Source organism: Hemitrygon akajei, unplaced genomic scaffold, assembly GCF_048418815.1.
Source record: "Hemitrygon akajei unplaced genomic scaffold, sHemAka1.3 Scf000083, whole genome shotgun sequence".
NCBI classification, from domain to species: domain Eukaryota; kingdom Metazoa; phylum Chordata; class Chondrichthyes; order Myliobatiformes; family Dasyatidae; genus Hemitrygon; species Hemitrygon akajei.
Window position 1 is genome coordinate 164511 of NW_027331969.1, and position 25845 is coordinate 190355.

General features: G+C 52.6%; 1 protein-coding gene across 1 annotated transcript in view; it reads right to left on the reverse strand.

Moving 5' to 3' along the window:
• Positions 1-600: 600 nt before the first annotated feature.
• Positions 601-25845, reverse strand: part of LOC140722675 (uncharacterized) — a 136568-nt gene continuing 111323 nt past the window's right edge. The window contains exon 6 of the mRNA XM_073037381.1: positions 601-800. Within this exon, the coding sequence (XP_072893482.1) occupies positions 601-800 (200 nt within the window). The remainder of the gene's footprint in view (positions 801-25845) is intronic.

Here is a 25845-nt window from a genome sequence, read left to right on the forward strand (position 1 = left end):
TGTTTTTCCTGCTCTCGCTTTCGGCGCACATTCGCCCATTCACACTCCGCCTTTAGTGTCTTCTGCAGTACGTACCTCTCTCCCTTTGTCACACGCATTATCCCTCCAACTTGCTAATCATGTACTGTTCCACTTTGCATCTGCCTTATCCTTCCATTGCCTTTTCAACAATTTCCACTTTTTCCCACAGTTCATCTTCCATATCAAATTTACTGCTTGTTCTCAAGAGGTGATATCGCAGGCTCCCGCTCAGTGGCCACATCCCCCCCCCCCCCAATCTTTTTATTCTGCGCTGCGGTCAACATTCACAAATCTTTTTCCTTGTCTGGAAAACTCTCACACACATTGTGTAGGGCTGCTCTCGGCCCACTCGTATCACTCGACTCCATGCTCTCTAAGTAATTTACCCAGCACGAAGCCTCCTGCTCGATTAACAATCAGATAAATTCACCCAGCGGGCACCACGTGCTCAATTGATAAATTTACCCAGCACGTCTGTCTCCTGCCCAGTTAGTAAAATTTACCTGGTACCTTCTTCTGCTCAATTAATATATTTACCAGGATCCGACTCCTACTCAATTAATAAAATTTGCCTACTTTCTACAAGTCTTCCGACAGATACTTTCCCGATCCTGTCAAGGTATGCAAGCAGCCCTCGGCGAAGAACCGTACCTCCAAAGGAACTGACGGAGAGCGACAAAAGGTGAAATACCCGTTGGGCGCCCGGTCGGTCTCCGCAGCCCCGGAGTGGTCCGGCCGCTTACTCAGTCTGTCTGCTTCGCACTCTCTGTATTGGGATCCTGTTCGTGACACCCAATGTTAAAGTCGAATCTGAATAAAACTCGGGAGACCAGTTTCCTCTAGGCACCACAGTTTATTGGATTCTCTTGCAAGAGTTTGAGACCCAGTTATCAAAGGGAAGGCATGTCAGTGCTGCCAACCATCTGACAAGTGCACTCTCTCAGTCAGGTTACAGCAGTATATTTATACATACTAAGTCCCATACGTCACTGTTGCAAGCTGCTATTAGAACCAAGTCTGTTAGTGCAAAACTTAAGGTCTTAGATAACAGAGTGCACTAACTCAAGGCTTGAATACAGATGGATATACAGTCCAGTCCTTATCAGCTATTCCCTTTGCAAGGTCCTGACTTCATTCCAGACAGATGTTCATTGCTGTCCTTATCGATGAGTGCTTACTCAAACACGGGTACAACATACATTATCAAATTCTCAATGTCCCTCTGACAATTAAAAGGAAACCAGTATAAGCCGTTTACTTTCCTAACTGATGAAGACAGAGTTTACTTTAGTTCAAAAATTCCTGTTCAGTCCCAATTATTCTTTTAGCTGGAGGTTACTTGGGTTCAAAATGATTTGTTATATATCCGCATTTCCTCACAATGGTTTCTCCCCAGTGTGAGTTTGCTGATGTCTCGAGAGCTGAGATGAACGACTGAATCCTTTCCCACATTCAGAGCAGGTGAACGGCCTCTCCCCAGTGTGAACAAGCTGATGTTCTTTCAGCTGAGCTGAATCGGTGAATCCCTTCCCACATTCTGGGCAGATGAATGGTTTCTCCCCAGTGTGAATTCGCTGGTGTCTCAAGAGCTGAGATGAACGACTGAATCCTTTCCCACATTCAGAGCAGATGAATGGCCTCTCCCCAGTGTGAACTCGCTGATGTAACTTCAGTTGAGATGACTGAGTGAATCCCATCCCACATTCAGAGCAGACGAACGGCTTCTTCCCAGTGTGGATTCGCTGTTGCTCCTTCAGTTGAGATGACTGGATGAATCCTTTCCCACATTCAGAGCATGTGAATGGTTTTTCCTCACTGTGATCTAACTGGTGCGTTAATAGACTAAAACGCCGAGTGAATCCTTTCCCACAGTCTGAGCAGGTGAACGGCCTCTCCACAGTGTGATCAAACTGATGTTCTTTCAGATGAACTGAATCAGTGAATCCCTTCCCACATTCTGAGCAGATGAATGGTTTCTCCCCAGTGTGAATTTGCTGGTGTCTCAGGAGTTGAGATGAACGAATGAATCCTTTCCCACATTCTGAGCAGCTGAACGGCCTCTCACCAGTGTGGACTCGCTGATGTACCTTTAGTTCAGAAGACAGAGCGAATCCTTTCCCACATTCAGAGCAGGTGAATGGCTTCTCCCTAGTGTGGACTCGCTGATGTCTCTGTAGGTTGGACGAGTGAGTGAATCCCTTCCCACAGTTTAAGCAGGTGAATGGCATCTCCCGAGGATGAACTCGCTGATGTGACTTCAGAACAGATGACCGAACGAATCCTTTCCCACATTCTGAGCAAGTGAACGGCTTCTCCCCAGTGTGGACTCGCTGATTGGACTTCAGTTCAGATGACTGAGCAAATACCTTCCCACATTCAGAGCAGATAAATGGCTTCTCCCCAGTGTGGACTCGCTGGTGTCTGTGTAGGTTGGACGAGTGAGTAAATCCCTTCCCACAGTCTGAGCAGGTGAATGGAATCTCCCCAGTGTGAACTCGCTGATGTACCTTCAGTTCAGATGACCGAGCGAATCCTTTCCCACAGTCTGAGCAAGTGAACGGCTTCTCCCCAGTGTGGACTCGCTGATGTGACTTCAGTTGAGATGACTGGGTGAAACCCTTCCCACAGTCTGAGCTTGTGAATGGCATCTCCCTCGTGTGAACTCGCTGGTGTCTCTGTAGGTTGGACGAGTGAGTAAATCCCTTCCCACAGTCTGAGCAGGTGAATGGCCCCTCCCCAGTGTGGACTCGCTGGTGTCTATGTAGTGTGGACGAGTGAGTGATTCTCTTCCCACAGTCTGAGGAGGTGAATGGCCTCTCCCCAGTGTGGACTCGCTGGTGTCTGTGTAGGTTGGACGAGTGAGTGATTCTCTTCCCACAGTCTGAGCAGGTGAATGGCCTCTCCCCAGTGTGGACTCTCTGGTGTCTATGTAGCGTGGACGAGTGAGTGATTCTCTTCCCACAGTCTGAGCAGGTGAATGGCCTCTTCTCAGTGTGAACTCGCTGCTGTTCATTCAGTTGAGATGATTGAGTGAACCCGTTCCCATATTCAGAGCAGGAGAATGGCTTCTCTCCGGTGTCACTGGTCTCATTGGTGTCACTGTGGTCTGGTTGAGCATGTGAATGTCTTCCCACCATCCGAGCAGGTCAATGTCCTCTCACTGGTGAACTTTAGCAGATATCTTCAGCATCGACAATGGAATGAATTGCTTCCCACAGTCAGAACAGGTGGAGCATCTCACTGTGGTGTGAACTTGCTGATGTATCTTCAGACTGGATGACTGAGTAGTTCCCCTCCCTCAAACAGAGCAGGTGAATGGCCTCTCCCCACGGTGAACGCACTGGTCTGTCTGTGGGTAGGCTGAGAGTGAATCCCCTCCCACACTGAGAGAAGGAGAATGATATCTCCCCACGGTGAACTCATTGGCCTGTCTGTGGGTAGGCTGTGAGTGAATCCCTTCCCACACTGAGAGAAGGAGAATGATATGTCCCAACGGTGAACTCACTGGCCAGTCTGTGGGTAGGCTGTGAGAGACTCCCTTCCCACACTGAGAGAAGGAGAATGATATCTCCCCACGGTGAACTCACTGGTGTGTCTGTGGGTAGGCTGTGAGTGAATCCCCTCCCACACTGAGAGAAGGAGAATGATATCTCCCCACGGTGAACTCACTGGCCTGTCTGTGGGTAGGCTGTGAGAGAATCCATTCCCACACTGAGAGAAGGAGAATGATATCTCCCCACGGTGAACTCACTGGTGTGTCTGTGGGTAGGCTGTGAGTGAATCCCTTCCCACACTGAGAGAAGGAGAATGATATGTCCCAACGGTGAACTCACTGGCCAGTCTGTGGGTAGGCTGTGAGAGAATCCCTTCCCAAACTGAGAGAAGGAGAATGATATCTCCCCACGGTGAACTCACTGGTGTGTCTGTGGGTAGGCTATGAGTGAATCCCCTCCCACACTGAGAGAAGGAGAATGATATCTCCCCACGGTGAACTCACTGGCCTGTCTGTGGGTAGGCTGTGAGAGAATCCCTTCCCACACTGAGAGAAGGAGAATTATATCTCCCCATGGTGAACTCACTGGTGTGTCTGTGGGTAGGCTGTGAGTGAATCCCTTCCCACACTGAGAGAAGGAGAATGATATCTCCCCACGGTGAACTCACTGGTGTGTCTGTGGGTAGGCTGTGAGTGAATCCCTTCCCACACTGAGAGAAGGAGAATGATATCTCCCCACGGTGAACTCACTGGCCTGTCTGTGGGTAGGCTGTGAGTGAATCCCTTCCCACACTGAGAGAAGGAGAATGATATCTCCCCACGGTGAACTCACTGGTGTGTCTGTGGGTAGGCTGTGAGTGAATCCCTTCCCACACTGAGAGAAGGAGAATGATATCTCCCCACGGTGAACTCACTGGCGTGTCTGTGGGTAGGCTGTGAGTGAATCCCTTCCCACACTGAGAGAAAGAGAATGATATCTCCCCACGGTGAACTCACTGGCCAGTCTGTGGGTAGGCTGTGAGTGAATCCCTTCCCACACTGAGAGAAGGAGAATGATATCTCCCCACGGTGAACTCACTGGTGTGTCTGTGGGTAGGCTGTGAGTGAATCCCTTCCCTCACTGAGAGAAGGAGAATGGTATCTCCCCACGGTGAACTCACTGGCCAGTCTGTGGGTAGGCTGTGAGTGAATCCCTTCCCTCACTGAGAGAAGGAGAATGATATCTCCCCACGGTGAACTCACTGGCCTGTCTATGGGTAGGCTGTGAGTGAATCCCTTCCCACACTGAGAGAAGGAGAATGATATCTCCCCACGGTGAACTCACTGGCCAGTCTGTGGGTAGGCTGTGAGTGAATCCCCTCCCACACTGAGAGAAGGAGAATGATATCTCCCCACGGTGAACTCACTGGCCAGTCTGTGGGTAGGCTGTGAGTGAATCCCATCCCACACTGAGAGAAGGAGAATGATATCTCCCCACGGTGAACTCACTGGCCTGTCTGTGGGTAGGCTGTGAGTGAATCCCCTCCCTCACACAGAGAGAAGGAGAATGATATCTCCCCACGGTGAACTCACTGGCCAGTCTGTGGGTAGGCTGTGAGAGAATCCCTTCCCACACTGAGAGAAGAAGAATGATATCTCCCCACGGTGAACTCAATGGTGTGTCTGTGGGTAGGCTGTGAGTGAATCCCCTCCCACACTGAGAGAAGGAGAATGATATCTCCCCACGGTGAACTCACTGGCCTGTCTGTGGGTAGGCTGTGAGAGAATCCCTTCCCACACTGAGAGAAGGAGAATGATATCTCCCCACGGTGAACTCACAGGTGTGTCTGTGGTAAGGTTGTGAGTGAATCCCTTCCCACACTGAGAGAAGGAGAATGATATCTCCCCACGGTGAACTCACTGGCCAGTCTGTGGGTAGGCTGTGAGTGAATCCCTTCCCACACTGAGAGAAGGAGAATGATATCTCCCCACGGTGAACTCACTGGTGTGTCTGTGGGTAGGCTGTGAGTGAATCCCCTCCCACACTGAGAGAAGGAGAATGATATCTCCCCACGGTGAACTCACTGGCCTGTCTGTGGGTAGGCTGTGAGAGAATCCCTTCCCACACTGAGAGAAGGAGAATGATATCTCCCCACGGTGAACTCACTGGTGTGTCTGTGGGTAGGCTGTGAGTGAATCCCTTCCCACACTGAGAGAAGGAGAATGATATGTCCCAACGGTGAACTCACTGGCCAGTCTGTGGGTAGGCTGTGAGAGAATCCCTTCCCAAACTGAGAGAAGGAGAATGATATCTCCCCACGGTGAACTCACTGGTGTGTCTGTGGGTAGGCTATGAGTGAATCCCCTCCCACACTGAGAGAAGGAGAATGATATCTCCCCACGGTGAACTCACTGGCCTGTCTGTGGGTAGGCTGTGAGAGAATCCCTTCCCACACTGAGAGAAGGAGAATTATATCTCCCCACGGTGAACTCACTGGTGTGTCTGTGGGTAGGCTGTGAGTGAATCCCTTCCCACACTGAGAGAAGGAGAATGATATCTCCCCACGGTGAACTCACTGGTGTGTCTGTGGGTAGGCTGTGAGTGAATCCCTTCCCACACTGAGAGAAGGAGAATGATATCTCCCCACTGTGAACTCACTGGCCTGTCTGTGGGTAGGCTGTGAGTGAATCCCTTCCCACACTGAGAGAAGGAGAATGATATCTCCCCACGGTGAACTCACTGGTGTGTCTGTGGGTAGGCTGTGAGTGAATCCCTTCCCACACTGAGAGAAGGAGAATGATATCTCCCCACGGTGAACTCACTGGCGTGTCTGTGGGTAGGCTGTGAGTGAATCCCTTCCCACACTGAGAGAAAGAGAATGATATCTCCCCACGGTGAACTCACTGGCCAGTCTGTGGGTAGGCTGTGAGTGAATCCCTTCCCACACTGAGAGAAGGAGAATGATATCTCCCCACGGTGAACTCACTGGTGTGTCTGTGGGTAGGCTGTGAGTGAATCCCTTCCCTCACTGAGAGAAGGAGAATGGTATCTCCCCACGGTGAACTCACTGGCCAGTCTGTGGGTAGGCTGTGAGTGAATCCCCTCCCACACTGAGAGAAGGAGAATGATATCTCCCCACGGTGAACTCGCTGGCCTGTCTGTGGGTAGGCTGTGAGTGAATCCGTTCCCACACTGAGAGAAGGAGAATGATATCTCCCCACGGTGAACTCACTGGCGTGTCTGTGGGTAGGCTGTGAGTGAATCCCTTCCCACACTGAGAGAAGGAGAATGATATCTCCCCACGTTGAACTCACTGGCGTGTCTGTGGGCAGGCTGTGAGTGAATCCCTTCCCACACTGAGAGAAGGAGAATGATATCTCCGCACGGTGAACTCACTGGCCTGTCTGTGGGTAGGCTGTGAGTGAATCCCCTCCCACACAGAGAGAAGAGAATGATATCTCCCCACGGTGAACTCACTGGCCAGTCTGTGGGTAGGCTGTGAGTGAATCCCTTCCCACACTGAGAGAAGGAGAATGATATCTCCCCACGGTGAACTCACTGGCCTGTCTTTGGGTAGGCTGTGAGTGAATCCCCTCCCTCACACAGAGAGAAGGAGAATGATATCTCCCCACGGTGAACTCACTGGCCAGTCTGTGGGTAGGCTGTGAGAGAATCCCTTCCCACACTGAGAGAAGGAGAATGATATCTCCCCACGGTGAACTCACTGGCCTGTCTGTGGGTAGGCTGTGAGTGAATCCCCTCCCACACTGAGAGAAGGAGAATGATATCTCCCCACGGTGAACTCACTGGCCTGTCTGTGGGTAGGCTGTGAGAGAATCCCTTCCCACACTGAGAGAAGGAGAATGATATCTCCCCACGGTGAACTCACAGGTGTGTCTGTGGTAAGGTTGTGAGTGAATCCCTTCCCACACTGAGAGAAGGAGAATGATATCTCCCCACGGTGAACTCACTGGCCAGTCTGTGGGTAGGCTGTGAGTGAATCCCTTCCCACACTGAGAGAAGGAGAATGATATCTCCCCACGGTGAACTCACTGGCCTGTCTGTGGGTAGGCTGTGAGTGAATCCCCTCCCTCACACAGAGAGAAGGAGAATGATATCTCCCCACGGTGAACTCACTGGCCAGTCTGTGGGTAGGCTGTGAGTGAATCCCTTCCCACACTGAGAGAAGGAGAATGATATCTCCCCACGGTGAACTCACTGGCCAGTCTGTGGGTAGGCTGTGAGTGAATCCCTTCCCACACTGAGAGAAGGAGAATGATATCTCCCCACGGTGAACTCACTGGTGTGTCTGTGGGTAGGCTGTGTGTGAATCCCTTCCCACACTGAGAGAAGGAGAATGATATCTCCCCACGGTGAACTCACTGGCGTGTCTGTGGGTAGGCTGTGAGTGAATCCCTTCCCACACTGAGAGAAAGAGAATGATATCTCCCCACGGTGAACTCACCGGTGTGTCTGTGGGTAGGCTGTGAGTGAATCCCTTCCCTCACTGAGAGAAGGAGAATGGTATCTCCCCACGGTGAACTCACTGGCCAGTCTGTGGGTAGGCTGTGAGTGAATCCCTTCCCACACTGAGAGAAGGAGAATGATATCTCCCCACGGTGAACGCACTGGTGTGTCTGTGGGTAGGCTGTGAGTGAATCCCCTCCCTCACACAGAGAGAAGGAGAATGATATCTCCCCACGGTGAACTCACTGGCCAGTCTGTGGGTAGGCTGTGAGAGAATCCCTTCCCACACTGAGAGAAGAAGAATGATATCTCCCCACGGTGAACTCACTGGTGTGTCTGTGGGTAGGCTGTGAGTGAATCCCCTCCCACACTGAGAGAAGGAGAATGATATCTCCCCACGGTGAACTCACTGGCCTGTCTGTGGGTAGGCTGTGAGAGAATCCCTTCCCACACTGAGAGAAGGAGAATGATATCTCCCCACGGTGAACTCACAGGTGTGTCTGTGGTAAGGTTGTGAGTGAATCCCTTCCCACACTGAGAGAAGGAGAATGATATCTCCCCACGGTGAACTCACTGGCCAGTCTGTGGGTAGGCTGTGAGTGAATCCCTTCCCACACTGAGAGAAGGAGAATGATATCTCCCCACGGTGAACTCACTGGTGTGTCTGTGGGTAGGCTGTGAGTGAATCCCCTCCCACACTGAGAGAAGGAGAATGATATCTCCCCACGGTGAACTCACTGGCCTGTCTGTGGGTAGGCTGTGAGAGAATCCCTTCCCACACTGAGAGAAGGAGAATGATATCTCCCCACGGTGAACTCACTGGTTTGTCTGTGGGTAGGCTGTGAGTGAATCCCTTCCCACACTGAGAGAAGGAGAATGATATGTCCCAACGGTGAACTCACTGGCCAGTCTGTGGGTAGGCTGTGAGAGAATCCCTTCCCAAACTGAGAGAAGGAGAATGATATCTCCCCACGGTGAACTCACTGGTGTGTCTGTGGGTAGGCTATGAGTGAATCCCCTCCCACACTGAGAGAAGGAGAATGATATCTCCCCACGGTGAACTCACTGGCCTGTCTGTGGGTAGGCTGTGAGAGAATCCCTTCCCACACTGAGAGAAGGAGAATTATATCTCCCCACGGTGAACTCACTGGTGTGTCTGTGGGTAGGCTGTGAGTGAATCCCTTCCCACACTGAGAGAAGGAGAATGATAGCTCCCCACGGTGAACTCACTGGTGTGTCTGTGGGTAGGCTGTGAGTGAATCCCTTCCCACACTGAGAGAAGGAGAATGATATCTCCCCACTGTGAACTCACTGGCCTGTCTGTGGGTAGGCTGTGAGTGAATCCCTTCCCACACTGAGAGAAGGAGAATGATATCTCCCCACGGTGAACTCACTGGTGTGTCTGTGGGTAGGCTGTGAGTGAATCCCTTCCCACACTGAGAGAAGGAGAATGATATCTCCCCACGGTGAACTCACTGGCGTGTCTGTGGGTAGGCTGTGAGTGAATCCCTTCCCACACTGAGAGAAAGAGAATGATATCTCCCCACGGTGAACTCACTGGCCAGTCTGTGGGTAGGCTGTGAGTGAATCCCTTCCCACACTGAGAGAAGGAGAATGATATCTCCCCACGGTGAACTCACTGGTGTGTCTGTGGGTAGGCTGTGAGTGAATCCCTTCCCTCACTGAGAGAAGGAGAATGGTATCTCCCCACGGTGAACTCACTGGCCAGTCTGTGGGTAGGCTGTGAGTGAATCCCCTCCCACACTGAGAGAAGGAGAATGATATCTCCCCACGGTGAACTCGCTGGCCTGTCAGTGGGTAGGCTGTGAGTGAATCCCTTCCCACACTGAGAGAAGGAGAATGATATCTCCCCACGGTGAACTCACTGGCGTGTCTGTGGGTAGGCTGTGAGTGAATCCCTTCCCACACTGAGAGAAGGAGAATGATATCTCCCCACGTTGAACTCACTGGCGTGTCTGTGGGCAGGCTGTGAGTGAATCCCTTCCCACACTGAGAGAAGGAGAATGATATCTCCGCACGGTGAACTCACTGGCCTGTCTGTGGGTAGGCTGTGAGTGAATCCCCTCCCACACAGAGAGAAGGAGAATGATATCTCCCCACGGTGAACTCACTGGCCAGTCTGTGGGTAGGCTGTGAGTGAATCCCTTCCCACACTGAGAGAAGGAGAATGATATCTCCCCACGGTGAACTCACTGGCCTGTCTGTGGGTAGGCTGTGAGTGAATCCCCTCCCTCACACAGAGAGAAGGAGAATGATATCTCCCCACGGTGAACTCACTGGCCAGTCTGTGGGTAGGCTGTGAGAGAATCCCTTCCCACACTGAGAGAAGGAGAATGATATCTCCCCACGGTGAACTCACTGGCCTGTCTGTGGGTAGGCTGTGAGTGAATCCCCTCCCACACTGAGAGAAGGAGAATGATATCTCCCCACGGTGAACTCACTGGCCTGTCTGTGGGTAGGCTGTGAGAGAATCCCTTCCCACACTGAGAGAAGAAGAATGATATCTCCCCACGGTGAACTCACAGGTGTGTCTGTGGTAAGGTTGTGAGTGAATCCCTTCCCACACTGAGAGAAGGAGAATGATATCTCCCCACGGTGAACTCACTGGCCAGTCTGTGGGTAGGCTGTGAGTGAATCCCTTCCCACACTGAGAGAAGGAGAATGATATCTCCCCACGGTGAACTCACTGGCCTGTCTGTGGGTAGGCTGTGAGTGAATCCCCTCCCTCACACAGAGAGAAGGAGAATGATATCTCCCCACGGTGAACTCACTGGCCAGTCTGTGGGTAGGCTGTGAGTGAATCCCTTCCCACACTGAGAGAAGGAGAATGATATCTCCCCACGGTGAACTCACTGGCCAGTCTGTGGGTAGGCTGTGAGTGAATCCCTTCCCACACTGAGAGAAGGAGAATGATATCTCCCCACGGTGAACTCACTGGTGTGTCTGTGGGTAGGCTGTGAGTGAATCCCTTCCCACACTGAGAGAAGGAGAATGATATCTCCCCACGGTGAACTCACTGGCGTGTCTGTGGGTAGGCTGTGAGTGAATCCCTTCCCACACTGAGAGAAAGAGAATGATATCTCCCCACGGTGAACTCACCGGTGTGTCTGTGGGTAGGCTGTGAGTGAATCCCTTCCCTCACTGACAGAAGGAGAATGGTATCTCCCCACGGTGAACTCACTGGCCAGTCTGTGGGTAGGCTGTGAGTGAATCCCTTCCCACACTGAGAGAAGGAGAATGATATCTCCCCACGGTGAACTCACTGGTGTGTCTGTGGGTAGGCTGTGAGTGAATCCCTTCCCACACTGAGAGAAGGAGAATGATATCTCCCCACGGTGAACTCACTGGCGTGTCTGTGGGTAGGCTGTGAGTGAATCCCTTCCCACACTGAGAGAAAGAGAATGATATCTCCCCACGGTGAACTCACTGGCCAGTCTGTGGGTAGGCTGTGAGTGAATCCCTTCCCACACTGAGAGAAGGAGAATGATATCTCCCCACGGTGAACTCACTGGTGTGTCTGTGGGTAGGCTGTGAGTGAATCCCTTCCCTCACTGAGAGAAGGAGAATGGTATCTCCCCACGGTGAACTCACTGGCCAGTCTGTGGGTAGGCTGTGAGTGAATCCCTTCCCTCACTGAGAGAAGGAGAATGATATCTCCCCACGGTGAACTCACTGGCCTGTCTATGGGTAGGCTGTGAGTGAATCCCTTCCCACACTGAGAGAAGGAGAATGATATCTCCCCACGGTGAACTCACTGGCCAGTCTGTGGGTAGGCTGTGAGTGAATCCCCTCCCACACTGAGAGAAGGAGAATGATATCTCCCCACGGTGAACTCACTGGCCTGTCTGTGGGTAGGCTGTCAGAGAATCCCTTCCCACACTGACAGAAGGAGAATGATATCTCCCCACGGTGAACTCACTGGCCAGTCTGTGGGTAGGCTGTGAGAGAATCCCTTCCCACACTGAGAGAAGGAGAATGATATCTCCCTACGGTGAACTCACTGGTGTGTCTGTGGGTAGGCTGTGAGTGAATCCCCTCCCACACTGAGAGAAGGAGAATGATATCTCCCCACGGTGAACTCACTGGCCTGTCTGTGGGTAGGCTGTGAGTGAACCCCCTCCCACACTGAGAGAAGGAGAATGATATCTCCCCACGGTGAACTCGCTGGCCTGTCTGTGGGTAGGCTGTGAGTGAATCCCTTCCCACACTGAGAGAAGGAGAATGATATCTCCCCACGGTGAACTCACTGGCGTGTCTGTGGGTAGGCTGTGAGTGAATACCTTCCCACACTGAGAGAAGGAGAATGATATCTCCCCACGTTGAACTCACTGGCGTGTCTGTGGGCAGGCTGTGAGTGAATCCCTTCCCACACTGAGAGAAGGAGAATGATATCTCCCCACGGTGAACTCACTGGCCAGTCTGTGGGTAGGCTGTGAGTGAATCCCATCCCACACTGAGAGAAGGAGAATGATATCTCCCCACGGTGAACTCACTGGCCTGTCTGTGGGTAGGCTGTGAGTGAATCCCCTCCATCACACAGAGAGAAGGAGAATGATATCTCCCCACGGTGAACTCACTGGCCAGTCTGTGGGTAGGCTGTGAGAGAATCCCTTCCCACACTGAGAGAAGAAGAATGATATCTCCCCACGGTGAACTCACTGGTGTGTCTGTGGGTAGGCTGTGAGTGAATCCCCTCCCACACTGAGAGAAGGAGAATGATATCTCCCCACGGTGAACTCACTGGCCTGTCTGTGGGTAGGCTGTGAGAGAATCCCTTCCCACACTGAGAGAAGGAGAATGATATCTCCCCACGGTGAACTCACAGGTGTGTCTGTGGTAAGGTTGTGAGTGAATCCCTTCCCACACTGAGAGAAGGAGAATGATATCTCCCCACGGTGAACTCACTGTCCAGTCTGTGGGTAGGCTGTGAGTGAATCCCTTCCCACACTGAGAGAAGGAGAATGATATCTCCCCACGGTGAACTCACTGGCCTGTCTGTGGGTAGGCTGTGAGAGAATCCCTTCCCACACTGAGAGAAGGAGAATGATATCTCCCCACGGTGAACTCACTGGTGTGTCTGTGGGTAGGCTGTGAGTGAATCCCTTCCCACACTGAGAGAAGGAGAATGATATCTCCCCACGGTGAACTCACTGGCCAGTCTGTGGGTAGGCTGTGAGTGAATCCCTTCCCACACTGAGAGAAGGAGAATGATATCTCCCCACGGTGAACTCACTGGTGTGTCTGTGGGTAGGCTGTGTGTGAATCCCTTCCCACACTGAGAGAAGGAGAATGATATCTCCCCACGGTGAACTCACTGGCGTGTCTGTGGGTAGGCTGTGAGTGAATCCCTTCCCACACTGAGAGAAAGAGAATGATATCTCCCCACGGTGAACTCACCGGTGTGTCTGTGGGTAGGCTGTGAGTGAATCCCTTCCCTCACTGAGAGAAGGAGAATGGTATCTCCCCACGGTGAACTCACTGGCCAGTCTGTGGGTAGGCTGTGAGTGAATCCCTTCCCACACTGAGAGAAGGAGAATGATATCTCCCCACGGTGAACTCACTGGTGTGTCTGTGGGTAGGCTGTGAGTGAATCCCCTCCCTCACACAGAGAGAAGGAGAATGATATCTCCCCACGGTGAACTCACTGGCCAGTCTGTGGGTAGGCTGTGAGAGAATCCCTTCCCACACTGAGAGAAGAAGAATGATATCTCCCCACGGTGAACTCACTGGTGTGTCTGTGGGTAGGCTGTGAGTGAATCCCCTCCCACACTGAGAGAAGGAGAATGATATCTCCCCACGGTGAACTCACTGGCCTGTCTGTGGGTAGGCTGTGAGAGAATCCCTTCCCACACTGAGAGAAGGAGAATGATATCTCCCCACGGTGAACTCACAGGTGTGTCTGTGGTAAGGTTGTGAGTGAATCCCTTCCCACACTGAGAGAAGGAGAATGATATCTCCCCACGGTGAACTCACTGGCCAGTCTGTGGGTAGGCTGTGAGTGAATCCCTTCCCACACTGAGAGAAGGAGAATGATATCTCCCCACGGTGAACTCACTGGTGTGTCTGTGGGTAGGCTGTGAGTGAATCCCCTCCCACACTGAGAGAAGGAGAATGATATCTCCCCACGGTGAACTCACTGGCCTGTCTGTGGGTAGGCTGTGAGAGAATCCCTTCCCACACTGAGAGAAGGAGAATGATATCTCCCCACGGTGAACTCACTGGTTTGTCTGTGGGTAGGCTGTGAGTGAATCCCTTCCCACACTGAGAGAAGGAGAATGATATGTCCCAACGGTGAACTCACTGGCCAGTCTGTGGGTAGGCTGTGAGAGAATCCCTTCCCAAACTGAGAGAAGGAGAATGATATCTCCCCACGGTGAACTCACTGGTGTGTCTGTGGGTAGGCTATGAGTGAATCCCCTCCCACACTGAGAGAAGGAGAATGATATCTCCCCACGGTGAACTCACTGGCCTGTCTGTGGGTAGGCTGTGAGAGAATCCCTTCCCACACTGAGAGAAGGAGAATTATATCTCCCCACGGTGAACTCACTGGTGTGTCTGTGGGTAGGCTGTGAGTGAATCCCTTCCCACACTGAGAGAAGGAGAATGATATCTCCCCACGGTGAACTCACTGGTGTGTCTGTGGGTAGGCTGTGAGTGAATCCCTTCCCACACTGAGAGAAGGAGAATGATATCTCCCCACTGTGAACTCACTGGCCTGTCTGTGGGTAGGCTGTGAGTGAATCCCTTCCCACACTGAGAGAAGGAGAATGATATCTCCCCACGGTGAACTCACTGGTGTGTCTGTGGGTAGGCTGTGAGTGAATCCCTTCCCACACTGAGAGAAGGAGAATGATATCTCCCCACGGTGAACTCACTGGCGTGTCTGTGGGTAGGCTGTGAGTGAATCCCTTCCCACACTGAGAGAAAGAGAATGATATCTCCCCACGGTGAACTCACTGGCCAGTCTGTGGGTAGGCTGTGAGTGAATCCCTTCCCACACTGAGAGAAGGAGAATGATATCTCCCCACGGTGAACTCACTGGTGTGTCTGTGGGTAGGCTGTGAGTGAATCCCTTCCCTCACTGAGAGAAGGAGAATGGTATCTCCCCACGGTGAACTCACTGGCCAGTCTGTGGGTAGGCTCTGAGTGAATCCCCTCCCACACTGAGAGAAGGAGAATGATATCTCCCCACGGTGAACTCGCTGGCCTGTCTGTGGGTAGGCTGTGAGTGAATCCCTTCCCACACTGAGAGAAGGAGAATGATATCTCCCCACGGTGAACTCACTGGCGTGTCTGTGGGTAGGCTGTGAGTGAATCCCTTCCCACACTGAGAGAAGGAGAATGATATCTCCCCACGTTGAACTCACTGGCGTGTCTGTGGGCAGGCTGTGAGTGAATCCCTTCCCACACTGAGAGAAGGAGAATGATATCTCCGCACGGTGAACTCACTGGCCTGTCTGTGGGTAGGCTGTGAGTGAATCCCCTCCCACACAGAGAGAAGGAGAATGATATCTCCCCACGGTGAACTCACTGGCCAGTCTGTGGGTAGGCTGTGAGTGAATCCCTTCCCACACTGAGAGAAGGAGAATGATATCTCCCCACGGTGAACTCACTGGCCTGTCTGTGGGTAGGCTGTGAGTGAATCCCCTCCCTCACACAGAGAGAAGGAGAATGATATCTCCCCACGGTGAACTCACTGGCCAGTCTGTGGGTAGGCTGTGAGAGAATCCCTTCCCACACTGAGAGAAGGAGAATGATATCTCCCCACGGTGAACTCACTGGCCTGTCTGTGGGTAGGCTGTGAGTGAATCCCCTCCCACACTGAGAGAAGGAGAATGATATCTCCCCACGGTGAACTCACTGGCCTGTCTGTGGGTAGGCTGTGAGAGAATCCCTTCCCACACTGAGAGAAGGAGAATGATATCTCCCCACGGTGAACTCACAGGTGTGTCTGTGGTAAGGTTGTGAGTGAATCCCTTCCCACACTGAGAGAAGGAGAATGATATCTCCCCACGGTGAACTCACTGGCCAGTCTGTGGGTAGGCTGTGAGTGAATCCCTTCCCACACTGAGAGAAGGAGAATGATATCTCCCCACGGTGAACTCACTGGCCTGTCTGTGGGTAGGCTGTGAGTGAATCCCCTCCCTCACACAGAGAGAAGGAGAATGATATCTCCCCACGGTGAACTCACTGGCCAGTCTGTGGGTAGGCTGTGAGTGAATCCCTTCCCACACTGAGAGAAGGAGAATGATATCTCCCCACGGTGAACTCACTGGCCAGTCTGTGGGTAGGCTGTGAGTGAATCCCTTCCTACACTGAGAGAAGGAGAATGATATCTCCCCACGGTGAACTCACTGGTGTGTCTGTGGGTAGGCTGTGAGTGAATCCCTTCCCACACTGAGAGAAGGAGAATGATATCTCCCCACGGTGAACTCACTGGCGTGTCTGTGGGTAGGCTGTGAGTGAATCCCTTCCCACACTGAGAGAAAGAGAATGATATCTCCCCACGGTGAACTCACCGGTGTGTCTGTGGGTAGGCTGTGAGTGAATCCCTTCCCTCACTGACAGAAGGAGAATGGTATCTCCCCACGGTGAACTCACTGGCCAGTCTGTGGGTAGGCTGTGAGTGAATCCCTTCCCACACTGAGAGAAGGAGAATGATATCTCCCCACGGTGAACTCACTGGTGTGTCTGTGGGTAGGCTGTGAGTGAATCCCTTCCCACACTGAGAGAAGGAGAATGATATCTCCCCACGGTGAACTCACTGGCGTGTCTGTGGGTAGGCTGTGAGTGAATCCCTTCCCACACTGAGAGAAAGAGAATGATATCTCCCCACGGTGAACTCACTGGCCAGTCTGTGGGTAGGCTGTGAGTGAATCCCTTCCCACACTGAGAGAAGGAGAATGATATCTCCCCACGGTGAACTCACTGGTGTGTCTGTGGGTAGGCTGTGAGTGAATCCCTTCCCTCACTGAGAGAAGGAGAATGGTATCTCCCCACGGTGAACTCACTGGCCAGTCTGTGGGTAGGCTGTGAGTGAATCCCTTCCCTCACTGAGAGAAGGAGAATGATATCTCCCCACGGTGAACTCACTGGCCTGTCTATGGGTAGGCTGTGAGTGAATCCCTTCCCACACTGAGAGAAGGAGAATGATATCTCCCCACGGTGAACTCACTGGCCAGTCTGTGGGTAGGCTGTGAGTGAATCCCCTCCCACACTGAGAGAAGGAGAATGATATCTCCCCACGGTGAACTCACTGGCCTGTCTGTGGGTAGGCTGTCAGAGAATCCCTTCCCACACTGACAGAAGGAGAATGATATCTCCCCACGGTGAACTCACTGGCCAGTCTGTGGGTAGGCTGTGAGAGAATCCCTTCCCACACTGAGAGAAGGAGAATGATATCTCCCTACGGTGAACTCACTGGTGTGTCTGTGGGTAGGCTGTGAGTGAATCCCCTCCCACACTGAGAGAAGGAGAATGATATCTCCCCACGGTGAACTCACTGGCCTGTCTGTGGGTAGGCTGTGAGTGAACCCCCTCCCACACTGAGAGAAGGAGAATGATATCTCCCCACGGTGAACTCGCTGGCCTGTCTGTGGGTAGGCTGTGAGTGAATCCCTTCCCACACTGAGAGAAGGAGAATGATATCTCCCCACGGTGAACTCACTGGCGTGTCTGTGGGTAGGCTGTGAGTGAATACCTTCCCACACTGAGAGAAGGAGAATGATATCTCCCCACGTTGAACTCACTGGCGTGTCTGTGGGCAGGCTGTGAGTGAATCCCTTCCCACACTGAGAGAAGGAGAATGATATCTCCCCACGGTGAACTCACTGGCCAGTCTGTGGGTAGGCTGTGAGTGAATCCCATCCCACACTGAGAGAAGGAGAATGATATCTCCCCACGGTGAACTCACTGGCCTGTCTGTGGGTAGGCTGTGAGTGAATCCCCTCCATCACACAGAGAGAAGGAGAATGATATCTCCCCACGGTGAACTCACTGGCCAGTCTGTGGGTAGGCTGTGAGAGAATCCCTTCCCACACTGAGAGAAGAAGAATGATATCTCCCCACGGTGAACTCACTGGTGTGTCTGTGGGTAGGCTGTGAGTGAATCCCCTCCCACACTGAGAGAAGGAGAATGATATCTCCCCACGGTGAACTCACTGGCCTGTCTGTGGGTAGGCTGTGAGAGAATCCCTTCCCACACTGAGAGAAGGAGAATGATATCTCCCCACGGTGAACTCACAGGTGTGTCTGTGGTAAGGTTGTGAGTGAATCCCTTCCCACACTGAGAGAAGGAGAATGATATCTCCCCACGGTGAACTCACTGTCCAGTCTGTGGGTAGGCTGTGAGTGAATCCCTTCCCACACTGAGAGAAGGAGAATGATATCTCCCCACGGTGAACTCACTGGCCTGTCTGTGGGTAGGCTGTGAGAGAATCCCTTCCCACACTGAGAGAAGGAGAATGATATCTCCCCACGGTGAACTCACTGGTGTGTCTGTGGGTAGGCTGTGAGTGAATCCCTTCCCACACTGAGAGAAGGAGAATGATATGTCCCAACGGTGAACTCACTGGCCAGTCTGTGGGTAGGCTGTGAGAGAATCCCTTCCCAAACTGAGAGAAGGAGAATGATATCTCCCCACGGTGAACTCACTGGTGTGTCTGTGGGTAGGCTATGAGTGAATCCCCTCCCACACTGAGAGAAGGAGAATGATATCTCCCCACGGTGAACTCACTGGCCTGTCTGTGGGTAGGCTGTGAGAGAATCCCTTCCCACACTGAGAGAAGGAGAATTATATCTCCCCACGGTGAACTCACTGGTGTGTCTGTGGGTAGGCTGTGAGTGAATCCCTTCCCACACTGAGAGAAAGAGAATGATATCTCCCCACGGTGAACTCACTGGTGTGTCTGTGGGTAGGCTGTGAGTGAATCCCTTCCCACACTGAGAGAAGGAGAATGATATCTCCCCACTGTGAACTCACTGGCCTGTCTGTGGGTAGGCTGTGAGTGAATCCCTTCCCACACTGAGAGAAGGAGAATGATATCTCCCCACGGTGAACTCACTGGTGTGTCTGTGGGTAGGCTGTGAGTGAATCCCTTCCCACACTGAGAGAAGGAGAATGATATCTCCCCACGGTGAACTCACTGGCGTGTCTGTGGGTAGGCTGTGAGTGAATCCCTTCCCACACTGAGAGAAAGAGAATGATATCTCCCCACGGTGAACTCACTGGCCAGTCTGTGGGTAGGCTGTGAGTGAATCCCTTCCCACACTGAGAGAAGGAGAATGATATCTCCCCACGGTGAACTCACTGGTGTGTCTGTGGGTAGGCTGTGAGTGAATCCCTTCCCTCACTGAGAGAAGGAGAATGGTATCTCCCCACGGTGAACTCACTGGCCAGTCTGTGGGTAGGCTGTGAGTGAATCCCCTCCCACACTGAGAGAAGGAGAATGATATCTCCCCAAGGTGAACTCGCTGGCCTGTCTGTGGGTAGGCTGTGAGTGAATCCCTTCCCACACTGAGAGAAGGAGAATGATATCTCCCCACGGTGAACTCACTGGCGTGTCTGTGGGTAGGCTGTGAGTGAATCCCTTCCCACACTGAGAGAAGGAGAATGATATCTCCCCACGTTGAACTCACTGGCGTGTCTGTGGGCAGGCTGTGAGTGAATCCCTTCCCACACTGAGAGAAGGAGAATGATATCTCCCCACGGTGAACTCACTGGCCTGTCTGTGGGTAGGCTGTGAGTGAATCCCCTCCCTCACACAGAGAGAAGGAGAATGATATCTCCCCACGGTGAACTCACTGGCCAGTCTGTGGGTAGGCTGTGAGAGAATCCCTTCCCACACTGAGAGAAGGAGAATGATATCTCCCCACGGTGAACTCACTGGCCTGTCTGTGGGTAGGCTGTGAGTGAATCCCCTCCCACACTGAGAGAAGGAGAATGATATCTCCCCACGGTGAACTCACTGGCCTGTCTGTGGGTAGGCTGTGAGTGAATCCCTTCCCTCACTGAGAGAAGGAGAATGGTATCTCCCCACGGTGAACTCACTGGCCAGTCTGTGGGTAGGCTGTGAGTGAATCCCCTCCCACACTGAGAGAAGGAGAATGATATCTCCCCACGGTGAACTCGCTGGCCTGTCTGTGGGTAGGCTGTGAGTGAATCCCTTCCCACACTGAGAGAAGGAGAATGATATCTCCCCACGGTGAACTCACTGGCGTGTCTGTGGGTAGGCTGTGAGTGAATCCCTTCCCACACTGAGAGAAGGAGAATGATATCTCCCCACGTTGAACTCACTGGCGTGTCTGTGGGCAGGCTGTGAGTGAATCCCTTCCCACACTGAGAGAAGGAGAATGATATCTCCGCACGGTGAACTCACTGGCCTGTCTGTGGGTAGGCTGTGAGTGAATCCCCTCCCACACAGAGAGAAGGAGAATGATATCTCCCCACGGTGAACTCACTGGCCAGTCTGTGGGTAGGCTGTGAGTGAATCCCTTCCCACACTGAGAGAAGGAGAATGATATCTCCCCACGGTGAACTCACTGGCCTGTCTGTGGGTAGGCTGTGAGTGAATCCCCTCCCTCACACAGAGAGAAGGAGAATGATATCTCCCCACGGTGAACTCACTGGCCAGTCTGTGGGTAGGCTGTGAGAGAATCCCTTCCCACACTGAGAGAAGGAGAATGCTATCTCCCCACGGTGAACTCACTGGCCTGTCTGTGGGTAGGCTGTGAGTGAATCCCCTCCCACACTGAGAGAAGGAGAATGATATCTCCCCACGGTGAACTCACTGGCCTGTCTGTGGGTAGGCTGTGAGAGAATCCCTTCCCACACTGAGAGAAGGAGAATGATATCTCCCCACGGTGAACTCACAGGTGTGTCTGTGGTAAGGTTGTGAGTGAATCCCTTCCCACACTGAGAGAAGGAGAATGATATCTCCCCACGGTGAACTCACTGGCCAGTCTGTGGGTAGGCTGTGAGTGAATCCCTTCCCACACTGAGAGAAGGAGAATGATATCTCCCCACGGTGAACTCACTGGCCTGTCTGTGGGTAGGCTGTGAGTGAATCCCCTCCCTCACACAGAGAGAAGGAGAATGATATCTCCCCACGGTGAACTCACTGGCCAGTCTGTGGGTAGGCTGTGAGTGAATCCCTTCCCACACTGAGAGAAGGAGAATGATATCTCCCCACGGTGAACTCACTGGCCAGTCTGTGGGTAGGCTGTGAGTGAATCCCTTCCTACACTGAGAGAAGGAGAATGATATCTCCCCACGGTGAACTCACTGGTGTGTCTGTGGGTAGGCTGTGAGTGAATCCCTTCCCACACTGAGAGAAGGAGAATGATATCTCCCCACGGTGAACTCACTGGCGTGTCTGTGGGTAGGCTGTGAGTGAATCCCTTCCCACACTGAGAGAAAGAGAATGATATCTCCCCACGGTGAACTCACCGGTGTGTCTGTGGGTAGGCTGTGAGTGAATCCCTTCCCTCACTGACAGAAGGAGAATGGTATCTCCCCACGGTGAACTCACTGGCCAGTCTGTGGGTAGGCTGTGAGTGAATCCCTTCCCACACTGAGAGAAGGAGAATGATATCTCCCCACGGTGAACTCACTGGTGTGTCTGTGGGTAGGCTGTGAGTGAATCCCTTCCCACACTGAGAGAAGGAGAATGATATCTCCCCACGGTGAACTCACTGGCGTGTCTGTGGGTAGGCTGTGAGTGAATCCCTTCCCACACTGAGAGAAAGAGAATGATATCTCCCCACGGTGAACTCACTGGCCAGTCTGTGGGTAGGCTGTGAGTGAATCCCTTCCCACACTGAGAGAAGGAGAATGATATCTCCCCACGGTGAACTCACTGGTGTGTCTGTGGGTAGGCTGTGAGTGAATCCCTTCCCTCACTGAGAGAAGGAGAATGGTATCTCCCCACGGTGAACTCACTGGCCAGTCTGTGGGTAGGCTGTGAGTGAATCCCTTCCCTCACTGAGAGAAGGAGAATGATATCTCCCCACGGTGAACTCACTGGCCTGTCTATGGGTAGGCTGTGAGTGAATCCCTTCCCACACTGAGAGAAGGAGAATGATATCTCCCCACGGTGAACTCACTGGCCAGTCTGTGGGTAGGCTGTGAGTGAATCCCCTCCCACACTGAGAGAAGGAGAATGATATCTCCCCACGGTGAACTCACTGGCCTGTCTGTGGGTAGGCTGTCAGAGAATCCCTTCCCACACTGACAGAAGGAGAATGATATCTCCCCACGGTGAACTCACTGGCCAGTCTGTGGGTAGGCTGTGAGAGAATCCCTTCCCACACTGAGAGAAGGAGAATGATATCTCCCTACGGTGAACTCACTGGTGTGTCTGTGGGTAGGCTGTGAGTGAATCCCCTCCCACACTGAGAGAAGGAGAATGATATCTCCCCACGGTGAACTCACTGGCCTGTCTGTGGGTAGGCTGTGAGTGAACCCCCTCCCACACTGAGAGAAGGAGAATGATATCTCCCCACGGTGAACTCGCTGGCCTGTCTGTGGGTAGGCTGTGAGTGAATCCCTTCCCACACTGAGAGAAGGAGAATGATATCTCCCCACGGTGAACTCACTGGCGTGTCTGTGGGTAGGCTGTGAGTGAATACCTTCCCACACTGAGAGAAGGAGAATGATATCTCCCCACGTTGAACTCACTGGCGTGTCTGTGGGCAGGCTGTGAGTGAATCCCTTCCCACACTGAGAGAAGGAGAATGATATCTCCCCACGGTGAACTCACTGGCCAGTCTGTGGGTAGGCTGTGAGTGAATCCCATCCCACACTGAGAGAAGGAGAATGATATCTCCCCACGGTGAACTCACTGGCCTGTCTGTGGGTAGGCTGTGAGTGAATCCCCTCCATCACACAGAGAGAAGGAGAATGATATCTCCCCACGGTGAACTCACTGGCCAGTCTGTGGGTAGGCTGTGAGAGAATCCCTTCCCACACTGAGAGAAGAAGAATGATATCTCCCCACGGTGAACTCACTGGTGTGTCTGTGGGTAGGCTGTGAGTGAATCCCCTCCCACACTGAGAGAAGGAGAATGATATCTCCCCACGGTGAACTCACTGGCCTGTCTGTGGGTAGGCTGTGAGAGAATCCCTTCCCACACTGAGAGAAGGAGAATGATATCTCCCCACGGTGAACTCACAGGTGTGTCTGTGGTAAGGTTGTGAGTGAATCCCTTCCCACACTGAGAGAAGGAGAATGATATCTCCCCACGGTGAACTCACTGTCCAGTCTGTGGGTAGGCTGTGAGTGAATCCCTTCCCACACTGAGAGAAGGAGAATGATATCTCCCCACGGTGAACTCACTGGCCTGTCTGTGGGTAGGCTGTGAGAGAATCCCTTCCCACACTGAGAGAAGGAGAATGATATCTCCCCACGGTGAACTCACTGGTGTGTCTGTGGGTAGGCTGTGAGTGAATCCCTTCCCACACTGAGAGAAGGAGAATGATATGTCCCAACGGTGAACTCACTGGCCAGTCTGTGGGTAGGCTGTGAGAGAATCCCTTCCCAAACTGAGAGAAGGAGAATGATATCTCCCCACGGTGAACTCACTGGTGTGTCTGTGGGTAGGCTATGAGTGAATCCCCTCCCACACTGAGAGAAGGAGAATGATATCTCCCCACGGTGAACTCACTGGCCTGTCTGTGGGTAGGCTGTGAGAGAATCCCTTCCCACACTGAGAGAAGGAGAATTATATCTCCCCACGGTGAACTCACTGGTGTGTCTGTGGGTAGGCTGTGAGTGAATCCCTTCCCACACTGAGAGAAAGAGAATGATATCTCCCCACGGTGAACTCACTGGTGTGTCTGTGGGTAGGCTGTGAGTGAATCCCTTCCCACACTGAGAGAAGGAGAATGATATCTCCCCACTGTGAACTCACTGGCCTGTCTGTGGGTAGGCTGTGAGTGAATCCCTTCCCACACTGAGAGAAGGAGAATGATATCTCCCCACGGTGAACTCACTGGTGTGTCTGTGGGTAGGCTGTGAGTGAATCCCTTCCCACACTGAGAGAAGGAGAATGATATCTCCCCACGGTGAACTCACTGGCGTGTCTGTGGGTAGGCTGTGAGTGAATCCCTTCCCACACTGAGAGAAAGAGAATGATATCTCCCCACGGTGAACTCACTGGCCAGTCTGTGGGTAGGCTGTGAGTGAATCCCTTCCCACACTGAGAGAAGGAGAATGATATCTCCCCACGGTGAACTCACTGGCGTGTCTGTGGGTAGGCTGTGAGTGAATCCCTTCCCACACTGAGAGAAGGAGAATGATATCTCCCCACGTTGAACTCACTGGCGTGTCTGTGGGCAGGCTGTGAGTGAATCCCTTCCCACACTGAGAGAAGGAGAATGATATCTCCCCACGGTGAACTCACTGGCCTGTCTGTGGGTAGGCTGTGAGTGAATCCCCTCCCTCACACAGAGAGAAGGAGAATGATATCTCCCCACGGTGAACTCACTGGCCAGTCTGTGGGTAGGCTGTGAGAGAATCCCTTCCCACACTGAGAGAAGGAGAATGATATCTCCCCACGGTGAACTCACTGGCCTGTCTGTGGGTAGGCTGTGAGTGAATCCCCTCCCACACTGAGAGAAGGAGAATGATATCTCCCCACGGTGAACTCACTGGCCTGTCTGTGGGTAGGCTGTGAGAGAATCCCTTCCCACACTGAGAGAAGGAGAATGATATCTCCCCACGGTGAACTCACAGGTGTGTCTGTGGTAAGGTTGTGAGTGAATCCCTTCCCACACTGAGAGAAGGAGAATGATATCTCCCCACGGTGAACTCACTGGCCAGTCTGTGGGTAGGCTGTGAGTGAATCCCTTCCCACACTGAGAGAAGGAGAATGATATCTCCCCACGGTGAACTCACTGGCCTGTCTGTGGGTAGGCTGTGAGTGAATCCCCTCCCTCACACAGAGAGAAGGAGAATGATATCTCCCCACGGTGAACTCACTGGCCAGTCTGTGGGTAGGCTGGGAGTGAATCCCTTCCCACACTGAGAGAAGGAGAATGATATCTCCCCACGGTGAACTCACTGGCGTGTCTGTGGGTAGGCTGTGAGTGAATCCCTTCCCACACTGAGAGAAAGAGAATGATATCTCCCCACGGTGAACTCACCGGTGTGTCTGTGGGTAGGCTGTGAGTGAATCCCTTCCCTCACTGAGAGAAGGAGAATGGTATCTCCCCACGGTGAAATCACTGGCCAGTCTGTGGGTAGGCTGTGAGTGAATCCCTTCCCTCACTGAGAGAAGGACAATGATATCTCCCCACGGTGAACTCACTGGCCTGTCTATGGGTAGGCTGTGAGTGAATCCCTTCCCACACTGAGAGAAGGAGAATGATATCTCCCCACGGTGAACTCACTGGCCAGTCTGTGGGTAGGCTGTGAGTGAATCGCCTCCCACACTGAGAGAAGGAGAATGATATCTCCCCACGGTGAACTCACTGGCCTGTCTGTGGGTAGGCGGTGAGAGAATCCTTTCCCACACTGAGAGAAGGAGAATGATATCTCCCCACGTTGAACTCACTGGCCAGTCTGTGGGTAGGCTGTGAGAGAATCCCTTCCCACACTGAGAGAAGGAGAATGATATCTCCCTAGGGTGAACTCACTGGTGTGTCTGTGGGTAGGCTGTGAGTGAATCCCCTCCCACACTGAGAGAAGGAGAATGATATCTCCCCACGGTGAACTCACTGGCCTGTCTGTGGGTAGGCTGTGAGTGAATCCCTTCCCACACTGAGAGAAGGAGAATGATATCTCCCCACGGTGAACTCACTGGCGTCTCTGTGGGTAGGCTGTGAGTGAATCCCTTCCCACACTGAGAGAAGGAGAATGATATC